Source organism: Helianthus annuus, chromosome 3, assembly GCF_002127325.2.
Source record: "Helianthus annuus cultivar XRQ/B chromosome 3, HanXRQr2.0-SUNRISE, whole genome shotgun sequence".
Taxonomy (NCBI): Eukaryota; Viridiplantae; Streptophyta; class Magnoliopsida; order Asterales; family Asteraceae; genus Helianthus; species Helianthus annuus.
This window is the reverse complement of record NC_035435.2, coordinates 25,601,723-25,619,452: the sequence shown is the minus strand read 5'-3', so window position 1 is coordinate 25,619,452 and position 17,730 is coordinate 25,601,723. Positions and strand designations below refer to the sequence as shown.

The 17,730-nt window shown below is 38.3% G+C and overlaps 2 protein-coding genes across 2 annotated transcripts; one reads left to right on the top strand and one right to left on the bottom strand.

Annotated features, from left to right (window-relative positions):
* The first annotated feature begins 1,337 nt into the window (after positions 1 to 1,337).
* LOC110931338 lies at positions 1,338 to 2,969 on the top strand. Its single transcript, XM_022174735.1, has one exon. The coding sequence runs from the start codon at positions 1,338 to 1,340 to the stop codon at positions 2,967 to 2,969; it is 1,632 nt and encodes a 543-aa protein (XP_022030427.1).
* An 8,548-nt stretch (positions 2,970 to 11,517) lies between these two features.
* On the bottom strand, positions 11,518 to 16,148 carry LOC110928814 (NADP-dependent glyceraldehyde-3-phosphate dehydrogenase). Its single transcript, XM_022171853.2, has 9 exons — positions 15,805 to 16,148; positions 14,641 to 14,834; positions 14,100 to 14,228; positions 13,854 to 13,973; positions 13,201 to 13,337; positions 12,629 to 12,784; positions 12,157 to 12,535; positions 11,945 to 12,061; positions 11,518 to 11,861 (listed from the first exon to the last, which is right to left on the bottom strand). The coding sequence occupies exons 1-9, from the start codon at positions 15,947 to 15,949 to the stop codon at positions 11,748 to 11,750; spliced, it is 1,491 nt and encodes a 496-aa protein (XP_022027545.1). The 5' UTR covers positions 15,950 to 16,148; the 3' UTR covers positions 11,518 to 11,747.
* Positions 16,149 to 17,730: the final 1,582 nt, after the last annotated feature.

The window sequence follows — 17,730 nt, the reverse complement described above, 5'->3', positions numbered from 1 at the left end:
ATTCGATAGGGGGGCTACGGAAGCGTTCAATGGTTTCATCGCCAACTCGGGTCTCCTAGAGATCGACATGATTGGAGGTATGTTCACTTTTATTTCCGGTCATAGCGAAGTTAAAATGAGTAAGTTAGATCGCTTCCTGGTGAACGACCTGTTCTTGAGTTATTGGCCGAGTGCTAAAGTGGAGGTCCTTAATCGGGGATGCTCGGATCATTGCCCGATTGTTTTATCGTGCCTCTCGGCTGATTTCGGGCCAATTCCGTTCAAATTTTTCAACTCTTGGATCGGAGAGAAAAAACTAGGGGATATTGTCAATGGGGCGATTCAAAAAAGGAAATGGGGCACTAATAAAGGTGTTGAGCTTGCATGCTTACTAAAAGAGGTCAAGAAAGATATTAAGTTATGGAGGAAGGAAGTGGCCTTGGCTGAAAGAAAGGAGCTTTTAGAGCTTCAACTTAAAATCGACCTTATTGAATTAAAAGCCACCAGTGGGCCGCTTGCGGATTCAGAGAAGAAAGAGAGGGTCAACCTTCGTGCGAAGGTGAACAAGTTAGAGACGGCAAAATGTTTAGACTTACAACAAAAAGCTAGGGCGAACTGGCTGAAATACGGAGACGAGAATACCTCCTTTTTCCATAGAGCGGTCGCTATCAATCAGTCGGTAAACAGAATTAATGGGTTAGTTTTTCAAGGCAACCTCGTGTCGGACCCGGCAGAGCTAAAAGAGGAGATTCGGAAATGGTTTAAGAAACTTTTTTCAGAGCCAATCAGGCGTCGGCCGAACTTTGAGAGCTACGACCTTCCTACAGTTTCGAAGCTAAGGTGTGACTCTTTGTGTGAGCCATTTTCGGATAAGGAAGTCTTTATTGCTTTAAAAAGCTGTGATGGGAGCAAAGCTCCCGGACCGGACGGTTTCACTTTGAAATTCTTCAAGTCTTTTTGGGTTATTTTAAAACCTTTTGTGATGGAGATGATGCACGAATTCCATAGTACCGGGCTTATCAGTAAAGGCTGCAACGCTTCTTTTGTGGCTCTCATTCCTAAATCTAAAGACCCCCATGATCTCGCTAAGTTTCGACCTATCTCTCTTGTGGGTTCGGCTTACAAAATCATCGCCAAAGTGTTGGCTAATAGGCTTAAGCTGGTTATAAACGAGATTATCTCCCCTAATCAGTCGGCGTTTGTGGGAGGTAGAAACATTCTTGACAGTCCGCTTATAGTTAGTGAGATTGTCGCGTGGGCCAAGAAATCGAAGACAAAAATTAATGATTTTCAAAGTGGACTTCGAGAAGGCTTATGATTCTATAAGCTGGAAATTCTTGTTCCGTATGTTGGAGAAAATGGGGTTCCCTATCAAATGGGTGGAGTGGATTAAGGGGTGTTTGAGTTCGGGTTCGGGGTCGGTTATTGTTAATGGGTCGCCAACCAAGGAGTTCAAATTCAAACGGGGCCTTCGTCAAGGAGACCCGCTATCTCCTTTCCTCTTTATCATTGCCATGGAAATAATAAATATGTTAATGAAAAGGGCGTCTAACTTGGGGCTGTTTCATGGGTGTCAAATTCCGAATGGTGGGCCAAACATAACCCATCTTTGTTATGCGGACGATGTTTTATTTTTTGGCGAATGGTCTCAGCATAATATTCTGGCATTGAATCGTCTCTTGAGATGGTTAAACTTGTTATCGGGTCTTAAAGTTAATCGGCAAAAGAGTAAGCTCTTCGGCATAGGGGTGGATGACGCTGAGGTCGCTCGTCTAGCCCAGGTTGTGAGTTGCGACGTCGGCTCTTTGCCTTTCACTCATTTAGGCATACCGATTGGGGTGAATATGAAACGCGCCAAGTGTTGGAAACCGGTTTTGGAGAAGTTCTCAGCTAGATTATCTAAATGGAAAGCCGCTCATTTGTCGTTTGCGGGTCGGTTGACCCTCATAAAATCGGTTCTTGGAAGCCTCCCCTCCTATTTCCTCTCTCTGTTCGCCGCTCCAAAAGGTGTGATTAATAAACTAGAAAAGATTCGAAGGGATTTTCTATGGGGTAAAACTAGTGCGGGTCGTAAGCTTCGTTGGATGCGGTGGTCTCTTCTTTTAAAGTCCAAAAAATATGGGGGCTTGGGCGTCGGTAGTATTCGAGATTTCAACCTTGCCATGCTCGCCAAATGGTGGTGGAGGTTCAAAGAAAACCCGAACCAACTATGGGCGATTGTGGTAGATGCAATCCATAAAGGTAGAGCTTCTAATGGCAACCCCCCATTCATTCCGGTGAAGAAAACTCTTCCAGGTGTTTGGAAGGATGTCGCTTCTGTTGATGGGTCTTTGGCGAAGAACGGGATTAATATCAAAGAAAACTTGGTGCTGGACGGAAACAAGTGGGTGTGGAGGTCTGACCCAGACGGGTCTTTTTCCGTAAAACATATTCGATCGGAGCTGGATCGGGCCGGAGGAGGTATAGACAGCTTCGGGAGTTCGTTTTTTTGGAATACCTGGGCCCCGCCGAAAGCAAACTTTCTGCTGTGGAGGGCCTGTTTGGGCAAGGTGGCTGCCAAAGTAAGCCTCATTAACAGAGGAGTGCTTCTTGCTGATGCTTTTTGTCCTCGGTGCGGCATGGAGGAGGAAGACTCGGAGCATATTTTTGTTAAATGCTTGTGGTCTAAATGCATTTGGTGGAATATAGTGACCTGGATGCGAGTCAGTTACCCGGCCGACATCCAAGACCTTCGGACCCTGGTGGATTACTTAAAGTCGCAACCGGGATGTAAATCATGGAAGAGAATAGTTTATTCGATCGTTATGGGGACGGTTTGGCGTATTTGGATTGCGAGGAATGAGAAGACCTTCAATAATAAATTTATTCCGATTTCGAGAACTGTGGACATGATCAAAGAGGACGTCTTCTTATGGATTAAGAACCGATCCAACCGTCCGAGTCCAGGCTGGGAGAAGTGGAAGACCTTTGATATTATCGAAATGTTGTAATCCGTTTTTCTGTTTTGTTCTCGTTTCGTTTTTTGTTTCTTTGGGGTGTTTCCCAGCTGCTTGCTGGCTCTTTATAAAGTGTTTTGGCCGTTCAAAAAAAAAAGAATTGGTTGACAAAACTCACTTTGCTCCACCATTATTACAAAGATTTGGTTTCCAACCTCACCGATCACTCTCTAGTTATAAGACTTACGGGATGGGCTCTATTCGGTGGCCAGGCATAGAGATTTTTAAACCCCTACTGCAAACAAAACTTGCTCTTGGTAGAGAAATACAAAGAAAATGGGAATACCATTTTGGATACATGCACCTCTTATAATCGTTTTAGAGCATTTCAATTGCTGTGTAATTTTTGGGTAGCCAAGTTGACCGAGCGTAATATGAACACCCTCCTGCACCTAGCTGTTGTTTGTACGTGTGTTTAGACTGTGAAGTATTTGCTTCAGAAATTTCATATCAAAATAAAAGGACACGTCGTCAATAAACAAGGGTTCATAGCTTTGGATATTCTTTACTGTTGTCTACAAAATTTCAAGGAATCAGCAATCCGAACTTTACTAATGGAAGCCAGTTTTTTGAGAGCTCAAGATGTTCACTCGTTTCAAATATCTGATTCGTCACACAATGATTTAAGCAGTCTTGACTCTTGAGAGTTGGCTAAAAGAAGTTTTGTCAACGGCATGGAACTGGTATTAAACGACTACACCAACTCGTTAGAGACACACCGTTGGACATCACATCCTTTGCTGCCCTTTATGGACATAAGCCGCTTAATACAGCGTGTAACATACAACCACATCCCACCGGAATCATTCGTGTCTTCCATTACCAAACGCCAAGTACAAGTTACCTTGGCTATTCTCAGTGCACACACATCTGCTACTATGACCGTCACCTTGTCTGGCTCGTTCATGACAGCGACATTCTTACATCAGGGCAACTTGCTAACCGAAGTAATGATGATTTAGAATTTTCGATCAATATGTGCATAATGCACCAAGAATCAAGATAACTAAAGTCATACCTCCTATATCACAGTTACCATTGAATTACAAATAACTCGGAACAGATTTTACCATTCTAGTGGTAAAAATGCATATCTAAAATCTCTCTCAAATTGACAACTTCACTACTTTCTTTTCAAAATTACTAGTTTTATACAAGATTTTAGCTACAAAATCCATGCTATAAAAAACAATCCAACTAGTTAAATTCAATCAAAATTTTGTAATAATAAATAGGCTTGTAAATGAACTGAACGAACACGAACGAGGCATGTTCATGTTCGTTCATTTACCTTTAACCAAACAAACGATCAGACAAGAACATTTAAATGAACGAATTTTCTTATTCGTGTTCGTTCGTTAAGAAAATGAACATGTTCATGTTCGTTTATGTTTGTTCGCTAAAAGTATAAATGAACGGTTCACGAACATAAACACACATAATTGAACATAAAAGAACATAACAAATCATAACGAACATAATTGAACAAGGCTTTGAATTGTATAGCAATAGAAGAGAAGACGAAAAACCTAAATATAGGTAAACCTTAATTCACGTTTCATATGATAGAAAATATTGCTTTTAAATTGGAAAATATAAATCAAATATATTAATACCATATAAAAGAAAGTTTTGAAATCGTAAAGTCAAAGCTAGTTATGGGATGATAAAGAAAATCAAATAGATTTTTAAATTTAATTAGTAATAACTAAATTCAAAAGATGAACATAAACAAACGGATATAAACGAACACGAACGAATGAATTTAAATGAACGGACATAAACGAACGCAAATGAACGAACATAAACGATCATTCATGAACGTAAATGAACAAATGGGACATTGTTCATGTTCGTTCGTTTATTTAAATGAACAAAAAAAATGTTCATATTCGTTCATTTTTATTAAATAAACGAACATGAACGAATTTCCTGCCGAACAATTCATGAACGGTTCACTGAACGTTCGGTTCGTTTACAAGCCTCGTAATAAACGATTAAGTAAATAAAAATACGATAAAACTATTATGAGGCTCAGATCTGTAAACAATCGAACAGAGAGGATAAATCCGCAATGGCTGCATGCTTACCGGTTGCCATGTGAAACCACATGACCATCCAGGTTGCCCTGCCAAGATGCGGATAATCTCATCTTTGCTCGATTTCACTCAGACACATTAACTCAATCATCACAGCCTCTTAAAATTGAAAGGAGCATCCGTGTAATTAACAACACAACGACAATAATGATAATAATAATAATAATAAGTTTGGCAGCAGCAGCAGCAACAGACATAACTGTTTTTCTGTGTTTGAATAGATGAAAGGGTTGTTGATTCATGAGTATCATGGGATTTACTAAGTATGATGATGATGATGTTGATTCAAACCAAGTTGATTTTGATCAAAAGTTTGTAAAAAAACTAGTGAAAAAAAATGGGATAAATTAATTTGAGGCTCAGATCTATAAACAATCGAACAGAGAGGATTAATCCGCCATGGCTGCATACATACCACAGGTTGCCATGTGAAACCACAAACTCATTCAGTCTTTCACATAACCATCCGGGTTGCCCTGCCAAGATGCCGATAATCTCGTCTTTGCTCGATCTCACTCAGACACAATGAAATTCAGCATCATAGCTTCTTAAGAGGGACATATGGACTCAGAATCCAGCATCCTGTAATTTACTCAATAATAGTAATCAATACTACTTTATTAAGCAAACTTATCGGACAATAATGTAATTTCCATCTATTTATAAGATGACATACCAAAACCCTCAATAATAATTATAACAATACAAGTGATCCAAATTTGCCGTTAAAAAAATAATAATAATAATAACAATACCAATAACAACTCAACAAGATATCAAAAGGGCAATTGGTCTAGTCGAAGTTCCCATTAGTTCGTGGGTTCGAGTCCCACGCTATGGAACTGGCAGTGAAATCGGATTGCTGTTTAAAAAAATGAAGGGTTGTTAATTTATGGAAAAAATCATTGGCTTCAAAGAACAATGTTTGACTTCAAAAAAGTCAAAATCGGACTTTGACAGAAGAGGGCAACCACTCTTAAAAACCTCCTCTTAAGTAGCCTCATTTCGCCTGAGTGAAAATAAGTTTCTTTTTTTTTTGGCTCAGATCTGCAGATATGAAAGCGGATAAAGTGGATGGGGCTCCGGCATGGCTGCATCACAACCGTGTTGCCTCGCCAAGATACGGGCCCACTTTCACACAACATCCGGTAACTTCTTATTATTATGCTCGGAAATATTATTATATGCAGAACAAGATCTTCATCGCCTAGAGAGATTCAGATGTATAGATATAGATACATATCTAGAGAGAGAGAGAGAGAGAGAGTAACATATGAGAGCATTCACATCCATCCTCCATATTCACCTCCAAAATTTTGATTAATGGGGAACGAAATCATGGGCTCAACAAGATCCGAAAGCAGATGATGTTGTGGCAAGAGAGGTGACAACCGCCTCTCTCGCCGGAGCCTCTTTCAATTTTCCGAGCATATCGCCCCGGTGTAACCGACGGTGGTGATTTGGTTTTATAGTGGTAGCAGGTCTGCTACAACATTAACCCTGGTTTTCTCACTTATTTACATTATCAGGACCGAGTGGTTATATGGGCTTTATCATTTTGTTTTTGAAGTACAAATGTTTATATGGGCCTATGATGTTTTCAGTTAAACATGATGATTTGTGAAAAATCGGTCAATACGGTAGTTATAGAGCGGTTTAGTTGATAAAAATAAGCCGAGCTGGATCGGCTCAGTTTGTAAACGAGACGAGCCCGAGCCAACGTAGGTTAGATTTGTGGCTTGCTCATTAATTGGCTCGTTTAAATTAAACCCCAAATTATATATGTGTATATTCTAATATATTTAAAATATGGTGTTTAATTAGCAGTGTTGTAAAAATCGTGACTAGTCGCAGACTAGTCGGCGATTAATCGGTAGTCGGCCAGTAACTGAATAATTTTTCGTTAATCGCTAGTCGGGCCTAGTCAGCCGGCTAAAAATCGGCGATTCCGATCAGATTCTAGCAAAAAAAACCTGTATACCCCGGTCAAAACCTCTAAATTCCGGCCAATTTCCAACAAAACCATATGAATTCCAATAATTAATCTTCTATACTGAAAAAAAAATGAGCTGAGTAAGAGTTAAAACCTACCTATTTAAAATATTTACCTATAAAAATGTGTATATTATTACAAAAAAAAACTGAAAATTACATATAAAAACCCGATCCGATTGCTAGTCCCCACCTCACCGGCCGACTAGCGAGTTTTCCAACCTTGTTAATTAGTAACAGTTTTATTTTTTATAGAAAGAAATAGATTGTTTTTTTTTTTTTTGAAAATTGAAAGAAAAAAAAAAAAAAAAAAAGAAATAGATTGTTAAGCTATAATCTTAATTAGTAATATATTGATTTAAAAAATATATATATTTAGGTAAGTAACACAAAATCGTTTCTCGCGCGATAAACTATTGTATTTATAGTTTGTTCAATATTACTATTGTAATAGCCTAAATAATTTTGGTATGTATTGTTTTTTGGTTTTATGTATATCATTCATTACTTGTAAAAAAACACAAAAATATAAACTTTTTTTTAAAACAAGCGAGCCGGCTCGACGAGCCATGAGCTGCCATGCTGGCTTGGCTCGATTCAATTTTTAAACGAGCTGAGCCTGAGCCAACCCTGGTTTGGCTAGGCTCGTTTACAACCCTAACAAGAAATTCTAGGGGAAACGTCAAGGTAATCTCATGTGAGCAGGCAATGTTCGGCAACTAAAATTGCATATAAAAAATCTCTTATCATATTGACAGCTTCTCATTTTTTAAAATTCACTAGTTTTATTTGAGAATTTATATACCTTGTATGTAAATAAAATCCATGCTACATTAACTCACATAGTCACATTACCAGAAATTTCTATAAACCAGGTCAAAACACATGCATAAAAAAAAATCAAACTAGTTAAGTTTGATCAAAATTGTCAAAAACGATTGAGAATTTTCTTTGGATAAATCAATGAGGCTCAGATCTATAAACAATCGAACAAAGAGGATAAATCCGCCATGGCTGCATACTTACTTGTTGCCCGGCCAAGATGCGGATAATCTCATCTTTGGTCGATTTCACTCAGACGCATTAAAATTCATCATCATAGCCTCTTAAGGAACATAAGTGAAAATACGGACTCAGAATCCAGCAATCGAATCTTTTGGCACTTAATCCATAATTTGGACCATGCATAACAACAACAACAACCACAACCACAACCACAACCAAAGGCGAGTATTTCCTATGAGGTTGCAGGTTCGAACCCGAAAGGCGTGTAAAATAAGTAGATTACTTTTATGTTTGGAAATATGAAGGGTTGTTGATTACTGAAAAAAAAATCATGGGCTTCAAAGAGCGATGTTTGACTTAAATAAAGTCAAAATCGGACTTTGACAGAGGAGGGCAACCACCCTTAAAAACCTTCTCCTCTTAAGTAGCCTCATTTCGCCTGAGTGAAAATAAGGGGTTTTTTTTTGGCTCAGATCTGCAAATATGAAAGCGGATAAAGTGGATGGGGCTCCGACATGGCTGCATCACAACCCGTGTTGCCTCGCCAAGATCCGAAAGCGGATGATGCTGTGGCAAGAGAGGTTATGAAACCTACCGTCTCTCTCGCCGGAGCCTTATTCCAATTTTCCGAGCATATTGTCCCCCGTTTGGCTGTACTGACGGTGGTGATTATATTTATAGTGGTAGCAGGTCGTCTGCTCCAACATTTTAACCCTGGTTTTGTTACTTATTTACGTTATAGGGACCGGGTTATATATGGGCGCTAGTTATGTCTAGTGGTTTACCACTTTAGCCTAGAACTATTAAGTCCGTTTCTGGTTTTGGTTCAACTTGGTCAACTAGTCGGTATAATCGGGTTTTGACTTTTGATAAAATGCTTGGTGGTCAAAGGGTAGAGGCAAGCAGCACTATTTATGGCTGTTAGTGGCCAAGCGGTAGAGGCAAGCCTCTAAGGCCATGTGTAGTCATAACTCATAACCCTCAATGGGGGTTATGGAGGATTATAACCCAAATGTGTAAGAAAGAAGAGTTATAGCGGAGTTATATAATTTGAGTGTATAGTGGAGGGTTATGTGAATGTGGAATTATATATGTGTGTGTGAGAGAGATCTTTCTTGTTTGGCGCCGTGATACACATTGTGAGACTCAAAATTTTCACCCTATATATAGTGCCCGGGGGGCGGTGTACCCCGGCGCTATGGTGGTGTATGACGCTTCATAAAGCCCGACTACGCATGGACTAAGAGCACTATTATGTGGAGGTCTTAGATTTCATTATGTGCATGTGTAATATCTCTACCCGGAGAAACTACGTCCCACACGCCTTACCCAAGGGGGGTGGTGGCGGTGTAGCCGAAGTGGGTATGAACCTGCAAAGCGAACCCAAGGGCGCCCCCTCAACCCTAAGTAAAGTTACTACCGGGGTAAGGTTACAACAAATGGGAAGTTCTTACTTCTTATCGAGTTTGGTTAGTACTAACAAGTTATTACTTAGGGTAACTTCTTGTTGACTATAAAGTTATTATCAACCATGATGTTCATATCAAGGATTTGAATTAGTTCAAAGTGTGTTCAAGGGTTTCAAGTCTCTATAAAGGTATATTTATGTGATGTTAGTGGATGTATTTAAAGAAGGATTTTGATAGAGACCGACACGATTGCATTCCCGATTCATAAAGTAAAGGAATATTTATAGAGATTGAATACATAAGGCCATCCGTAGTCATAAAGCCCTTTTGTGGGCGTTATGCGACACGTGTCGTGCCACGTCACACAGGGGCTTTATGGGGCGTTATGTCACTAGAGCCCGTAGTCATAAAGCCCCTACCTCATCATTACCTAATTATTAATTTTCATTTTTATTAATTAATTAAAAAAACACTTAGCTATTTTTTATTGGTCCATTTTTTAAAACAAACCTCCATACCGGTGCCATATCTATGACGCTGCACCCTTTTTTTGTCCCATAACGCCGCCCGTCGTGGTGTTCAGGATGTTATGGTGCGCTATGAGAGAAAAAACCAAACATCACGCCCCACTACAGGGTGTCTAATAGATTTCAGTTAAGTCGATGATGGAATAATTAGGCTATTTCAAACGCTTAAAAATGTGTTGCTTTAACACGTGTGACTTAGATACACGATGAGGTAAAGAATTTTCAAATCTTGTAAGTTTCTTAGGGAAACTAGTGACATATTAATTAAAGTGTGCGTCTTATGAAGAATAATACCGAAGAAACACCAAGTTAATTTGAGGGTTTGGTCTCATCAAATAAAGGTTAAACTTCTTTCTTCTTCGATTGATTGCTGCAAGATCCTGCAAAACAAGACAACGCCGTAAAGCTCGTTAAGAATAATACCAAAGAAACTCCAAGTTAATTTGAGGGTTAATTTGTGGGTTTGGTCTCGTCAAATAAAGGTTAATCTTCTTTCTTTTTCGATGGATTGCTGCGAGATCCTGCAAAACAAGACAACACTGTGAAGCTCGTTACAAGGAGAAGAATTGGGGGATTCTCCTTATAACCACCCCCGGCGTGAGAATAAGAACTTGCTTTGAGGATAATAAGTTTGTGTATTAAGTGAGAGAGAGCAAGAGAGCGATACTTAAACCTGGAGATGAGGTCCTCCATTTATAGCCGAAGAGAGTTGTGAAGAAGATGGGTTGATGGGCCTTGGGCCTGACGTTGACAACAAGGAATATCCTGCTTGTCTCCTTAAACACGACTGTTAGTGTTTGCAATTGAAAGGGGACTTGGCGTACACTGAATGGATCCACGTGGCCTGGTATTTGTCCTTATTATCGGGCCTGTCATCGGCATTTGAATGGAGATCGTGGAGCAGTGGTCGGCGCACGGTGATTGGTGGTGACACTTCAGTGTCCTTGTGTACTTCTTGTCTTCTGCACGATTGCTCATCGTGAGGAAGTGCTAGACGTTCGTACTAATTGTATTATATGAGTTGTCTCTTGCCGGCAACTTGATGCTTGCGCTGCTTGAGCTTGCGCCATTTTACTGGAAATGACTTAAGTACAAAATACATATGATTTGGGTATGGTTCCTTGTACGCGACCTAAGTTTGCATCATGTAGTCGGCGCATGATTTAGGACTATACCCCTTCAAATCCTTGGTAGGAATTGTAGTTAATATTTTTAATACTAACAAAACCCACAAAAATGAGGGAACGGCAGAATACTATTTCAAATTTGTCATTAGTCTCGGCAGTGTTATTAAGAAAATATTGTTCTAGTTGATATGAAACCTAAAACATATAACCAATCATGTTGAAGCAATAATATGCCAAGAAATACTTTTACATAATGCTATAAACTCAAACTCGAGTTAAGAGCCTCAAAACCACCCTCTAACACGATTAAGTCAATATAGGATAGTACATGACAGTATGACACCTCTTTAGCTATTAACCAAAAGACATAGTAACCCCAAATGTGAAAACCAAACCATTGACCTTTTTTGTCTTCAAGCCGACGATAAAAAAACAACAAGTCTCAAACGTCTTAAAAAAACATTAATTTCTACCATCGAACACACAACACATCAATGCATGAAGTATATTCAACATTTTTGACAGTTCTAGACATTATTTATCGTGTATGAAGACAACAGAAGCCTTAATACTATAGTCCATTTTTATTCATTTCATATTCATAGAAATGGAGCTACCCCATGGTGTAACTTGGGGTAGGCAAGTTGATCACTGTGCTCTTAACTTTCGTCATCATATTAATGCTATTTGTGATTCCTTGGGATCCGATCCCGCTGTCCTTCAAACCCTGTTACATTATCATCATCCAAATCAGTTTTAATATCGATAAATTAAATTATAAAACTAATGTATGTTTTATAACGACTATACCTGAAAAGGGAAATGATCAGGGCCACGAGCTGGAGCTGAATTAATCTGGACGGTTCCTGTTTCCATCGCGTCACTAATCAAAATCGCTTTGTTAATGTCCTTGGTGAACACGCATCCCTATCATTTGGTCAAAGTTAAACATGGACTTTATACATGCATAAAAAACTTGTATGGTTTAAAATGTTAAAACACATGACTGCAAAGAAACATACCTGAAGACCAAAATTGCTAGCATTGCAATGGTGGATTCCTTCTTCAACGGAGTTGATCCTAATAACCGGAATGATGGGCCCAAACGGCTCCTCCCATGCGATTCTCATGTCAGGCCGAACATGATCAAGCAACACCGGCCAAATGAGGTTTCCCTCGCGCTTGTACTCTTGGCAAAATGTTGCCCCTTTCGTCTTTGCATCCTTAGCCAACCCCTCAATGAAATTTGCTGACGACTCTGATACAACCGGGGTGATGTCACAATCTTCCTCGGGCGGACCCACCTTCAGTTTCGCCAACTTGGCGTTGACTTTCTCGACTAGCGTGTCTGCAACGGATTCCATCACCAAGACCACCTTAACAGCAGTGCATCTTTGCCCACTGTAAATAAGGTTTATTAATTAATTTCATTTTATAAAAAATAGTAGAAAATAAAACTGAAATCTATTAGTTACATTTTCTAGTTTCATTTACCTGTAAGAAAAACCTCCTTTGATGATATTTGCTGCTGCCAAATCTAGATCTGCGTCTTCAAGCACGATACAAGCATCCTTTCCTCCAAGCTCCATCTGAAGTGGTACCATGCCAGCTTTCTTGGAGATTGCGATTCCGGTATCACCACCTGTGAAGCTGGAAAGATATAGACAAAAGTATGTTAAAAACCCCTTGTTTTCACCAATAGCTGAACAAACATTGTCTCTTAGGATATGCACTATCATTAAAAGAAGAAAAGTTTACCAGCTTCACCTTTTATAAACATGTACTTGCATATAAGCGAAGCGTGTTTTGTTTGTCACATATAAAATTCCAATCAGATTAATTATGTTTTCTCACATTTGTTCTTTTCTTAATGTTTGTACTTCAAAATCTACCAAACTAACTTTTCAGTTGTCTTTATGTTATAGTACATTCCCTTTAAATATTATTCCTTTCATTCTTTTTGGTTTATATTTCAGGTAAAGTCCTTTTTAAGGTTTAAACATGTATACTCTAACTTCACTAGCCTATGTTGTCAAGCACTAACATGTAAAATGTAACTAAGGTACCTGATACAGTTGACTCCAGGATGCATAGTTAGGAAATCTCCAATCTCGGATCCTTTTCCGGTCACGCAGCTAATTAGACCCTTCGGAAAGCCGGCCAAGTGAAAGCAGTGCACCATATGAAGACAAGCCACCGCACCCTGAAATACATTTAAAAAAAACCATTTAATAAATCAAAATACAAATCCTATACACAAGGTATTCTCACCTTTTTTGGAGACTAAAGCAGAATGTAAAATCAGGGATTTAAAAAGAAAATTTGTGCTTTGGATTTTAAACTTAAGAATATGATAGACACATATTTTTGTATACGATTTCTAGAAGACACGAATTCACTTAAGTGCAATAGAAAATTCGAGAGATTGAGAGGTGAGACTTGAGAGTTGTGATCAAATAGGAAACATTGAAATCTAGTTAAGGGGAATTTTAATACAAACTTGGTGATACTAACATACTAACTATTAACCTGGTTAGCGAAATCCTAACCATACATTGTTCAAAAAAGATAGGAAACATTGAATGCGAATCAAACATAGTGTAACTCTAAAAAAATAGGGCCCCTTAAATATGGGCCTAAACTTCAACTTATTTTTTAACAATACACCGCGCTGTCTAAACATCAAATCTAACGTGTGTCAAACTAGAAAGTTAGCTACCTGAGTCGGAGGCTTGAGGACAAGGGAGTTTCCAGCAATAAGCGCCGGACCAATTTTGGAGACAGCAAGGTTCACCGGATAGTTGAAGGGAGGTATGGCCAAGACAACTCCAAGCGGAATCTGTCACAGTTTGAATTAACGCATAAAACGCGAATCAAAAATGATCTTTTTTTTTGTCACGTACATAAATGTTTTTGTTAGTTCTTGATGAAAATATAAAAAATTTGAATGCAAAATGTGGTGTACCTTTGAAGTGAGGCAATATTTAGTTCTCTCATTGCCTGGAAAACTATCAGAAACCAAGAACTTGCCTTCTCCTAGAATCCTAACCCCTTCCTCTGCACAATATGATATTAGATCCCCTGATCGGACCACCTATATGACAATGTACAAGCATTAGTATACAAAACATATTATAAAAGTCTTTTTATATATTTTTTGTTCTAAATGTAACATCTTTTTTAGCTTGAAAATTGCATCTAAAATGAGAATAGATGCATTTCCCATATTTTTTTCAACACGCATTGTTTAGTAGTTCGAGATGATACAACTCAACAATGCATGATATCTATGATATAAGTCCCACTTATAAGACGTAAAGATAGATTTCCTTAAAGAAGTGTCTTGGGGTGGCTAAAAATTTGTATTTTTTTATCGTTTATCAATAAAACGTGTTGGGTTGCTGTTCCCTTTACAAAAATAATAAGAATAATAATACAAATACTAATACTAATGTGATCTTTAATGTGGTCTACAGTTTTTAGCTATATGCATAAATGAGTTGTACCTCAGTGACCGAATCCTTGGCGGGTTTGGCAATCTCCTTTACTAGGCACTCGGCAATGGGAGCCTTGTGCTCTTTAAGAATAGCAGCTGCCTTGTGAAGAAGCTCAGCTCGCTTCCATAGAGGCGTCTTTGCCCATTGCTTCTGAGCGATCTTTGACGATTCAATTACTTTGTTCACCTCTTCTTGTGTACATGCTAATAAAAACAAAAAACCTTGCCGTCAGTTACTAATTTAAAAAAGAAATCCCACCAAAAATATGTTCAATAAAAGTGTTTTTTTTTTGTTTAAATTACATCATAATTACTAAATTACATAGAATGATTAACATGAGATATAGTGTACTAAAAATGATTACAGTTACAATTGCTATTGGACTCTTTTGTTACATTAACAAAATGACCAATTAATATGATTACAGTTTTTAAGACCATCTGTGTTATATTTCGTACAATGACATGTCAGTTTTTTTTTGAACGGCCAACGAATCCTTCAAATGGGCTACTGGTGAAATTCACCACATCAGGATACACTTGTCTCTGAACTGGGGAAAACCCTCACCTAGGGCAGAAGCCCGTGAACACTCACCCAAAGGCACGACAGTGCGGTGAGGTAAAACCCATTCAGTTCAAGGATCGAACTAGCTATCGCCGCCTCCTCGCCCAGTCTCCCATCATCACCAGGTGCCGCTGAAACTAACGGGGAGAAGCAGAAATTGAACTTGGGTCTAAGGATATATTTTTCCATACAATTATCAGGTTTGGTATCAACTTTCAAATATATCCCTGATTAATTTGTCTATAAAAATTTATGTAATTTGTGTTAATCTTTGAAAAAATCCTTGAAATTTGTTTTTGGTGCCGTGTTAATGTAACGTTTATTCTTGTCTCTTGCATAGGGTAGTTTTGAAGGTTTTTAAATATCATATAATGGCCCAAGAATATCAAAGATACCACGGTACAATAGAAGCAGCAAAAAGTACAAATGGAATCAAATTTATAGATTAGATAATAATCAGGATAAACCAATATTGCTCAGCAGCCAACCAAGTGTCATGTTTCCTCACTTTTAAATGAACTTCCTAAACTATGATCATGTAGTATCTTTGTTCCAACTTATTAACCTTAAATTATGTACTTGTGAGCATAATTAAGGTTAAAAATGTACCTTGAACCTTGTACTGAGTGGTTCTGGTAGTAGGGTTGATAATAGCAACAGATTTGCCAGAAGTAGAATTCTTCCATTCACCATCTGTGTAGTATTTGAACACTTCTCCCTCTTTGATCCCTTCAAACACACCACTCCCTGCCATTGATAATGTTTTGAAGTTTCTCCAACTACCCTTATCTCCTCAACTTTGTGTGTGTGTGTGAGAGAGAGAGAGAGAGAGAGAGAGAGTGAGGGAGAAAATGAATGGTGTATGGTGTTTCAATTCTTGAGGTGTTGGTGTGTATAAATATTGAAGGAAGGTGAGCCACACTTCATAGCATGCATCCCAAACTCCAAAGTGAACAATAACAAATGTAATCATTGAAGCTGACACAACATAACGAGATTGTTCCAAAATTTAACGGCAGTTGGTAAATTTTATAGAGATTGTTCCAAAACTTAATACTGGTAAAATTTATCAGAAGCACAATGGGTAAACGAGCCACGTCAAATCCGAGTTCCTTAAGGGTGAGCTCAGCTCATTTAACCTATAACGGTGTAAGGGGCACTCCTCTAAGTGGGGAGTGACCTCTCTTACCCACAGCCAATCAGCACGCGCCACGTCAACTCCCCACTTAACTTCCCCCACACCCTCAATTTGATGGCGGCACTCCTCTCTTGGGGGACTTGTTTTTTTTTATTTTTTTTAATTAAGTTGAAAAAATCAAAAAGAAAAAAAATGAAAATAACTTGATTGGTTGAAAATCTGGTGGGCCACCCTCTCCCTCTCTCCCTTCATGCGGTAACCTCTCGCCGAAATCCATCCCCTCCATGCGGTGAAAGTTGATGGCGGCACCTTCTCCCCGCGCGGTAACCACTCCCCGCACCTCCTCCCCGCAAAGCGCCCCGGACACCCTAAGGCGTCAAGCTTAGCTTGTTTAGAACTTTATTTATAAAACTTAAAGCTTGACTTTTAAGTACTTTTTTAAGATCAAGTTGTTCATTATTGATCATTATTTTAATTATTTTATTTACATACTCATTTATAGTTATATTTTTATATATATAACATAATGATATAATTTTATGTTTATCATATGTTTATATCTCATTATTTCAATACATATTTAGTATATTATATATACATTATATAAATAAAAGTTTTTATTTTAAAACTTTTGACGTTTTAAGCTCGTGAGCCAAGTCAAGCTTAATATGTTAAGTTTGGGTTTGACTTAATTATAAGCTCAAGCTCATGTAATCTCTCCTTGACATTTAGGAAGCTTATTTGGAGTAGTCCATGAGTGGTTCGGTCTTGTTTACCTCCTGAAATATGTGAAAAGACATATTTTTTCCTTAATTAAGTTTGGATTTTTAAGATTTAAGATAAATGTTAACAGATTATGACATAATTGTCAAAACGAAAAGTAAATGGATGAAGCAAAACAACCATAAACATAAACTTAAGTGTTAGAATATAAGACCATAGTTCTAAATCTTTATAATCATAAAATATAAGGATAGACATTTGGCGTAACTGATAACATGTGGCAAGCACCTTGATTCGTCCATTTCTGAGCTTTAACGGCCCCTTCAGAAACTCATATGATCATTTGAATCCCCCGTTGTATAGTACGCTCAAACATTTGAGGGAATGGTATTAGTTCTTGGTGCAAGATTCCGGATATTTTCGTGTTTTCACATTTTCGCTCAAAGACCTCCTTCTCATTCACAGAAATCTGAGAGCCTCGGAGAAAAAGAAGGATGTGGTGCTCGGTATAATCCTTATTGCTATTTGGAGCATATGGCGGGCTAGGAACAAAGCTATTTTCTCTAACACGCTGGTCAAGATTGAAAATATCATTGGCGAAGTTAAGGCTTTGAGATTTTTTTTGGTATGTTAATAGATCTAAGTACAAAGAGATGAATTGGGAGGAATGGTGT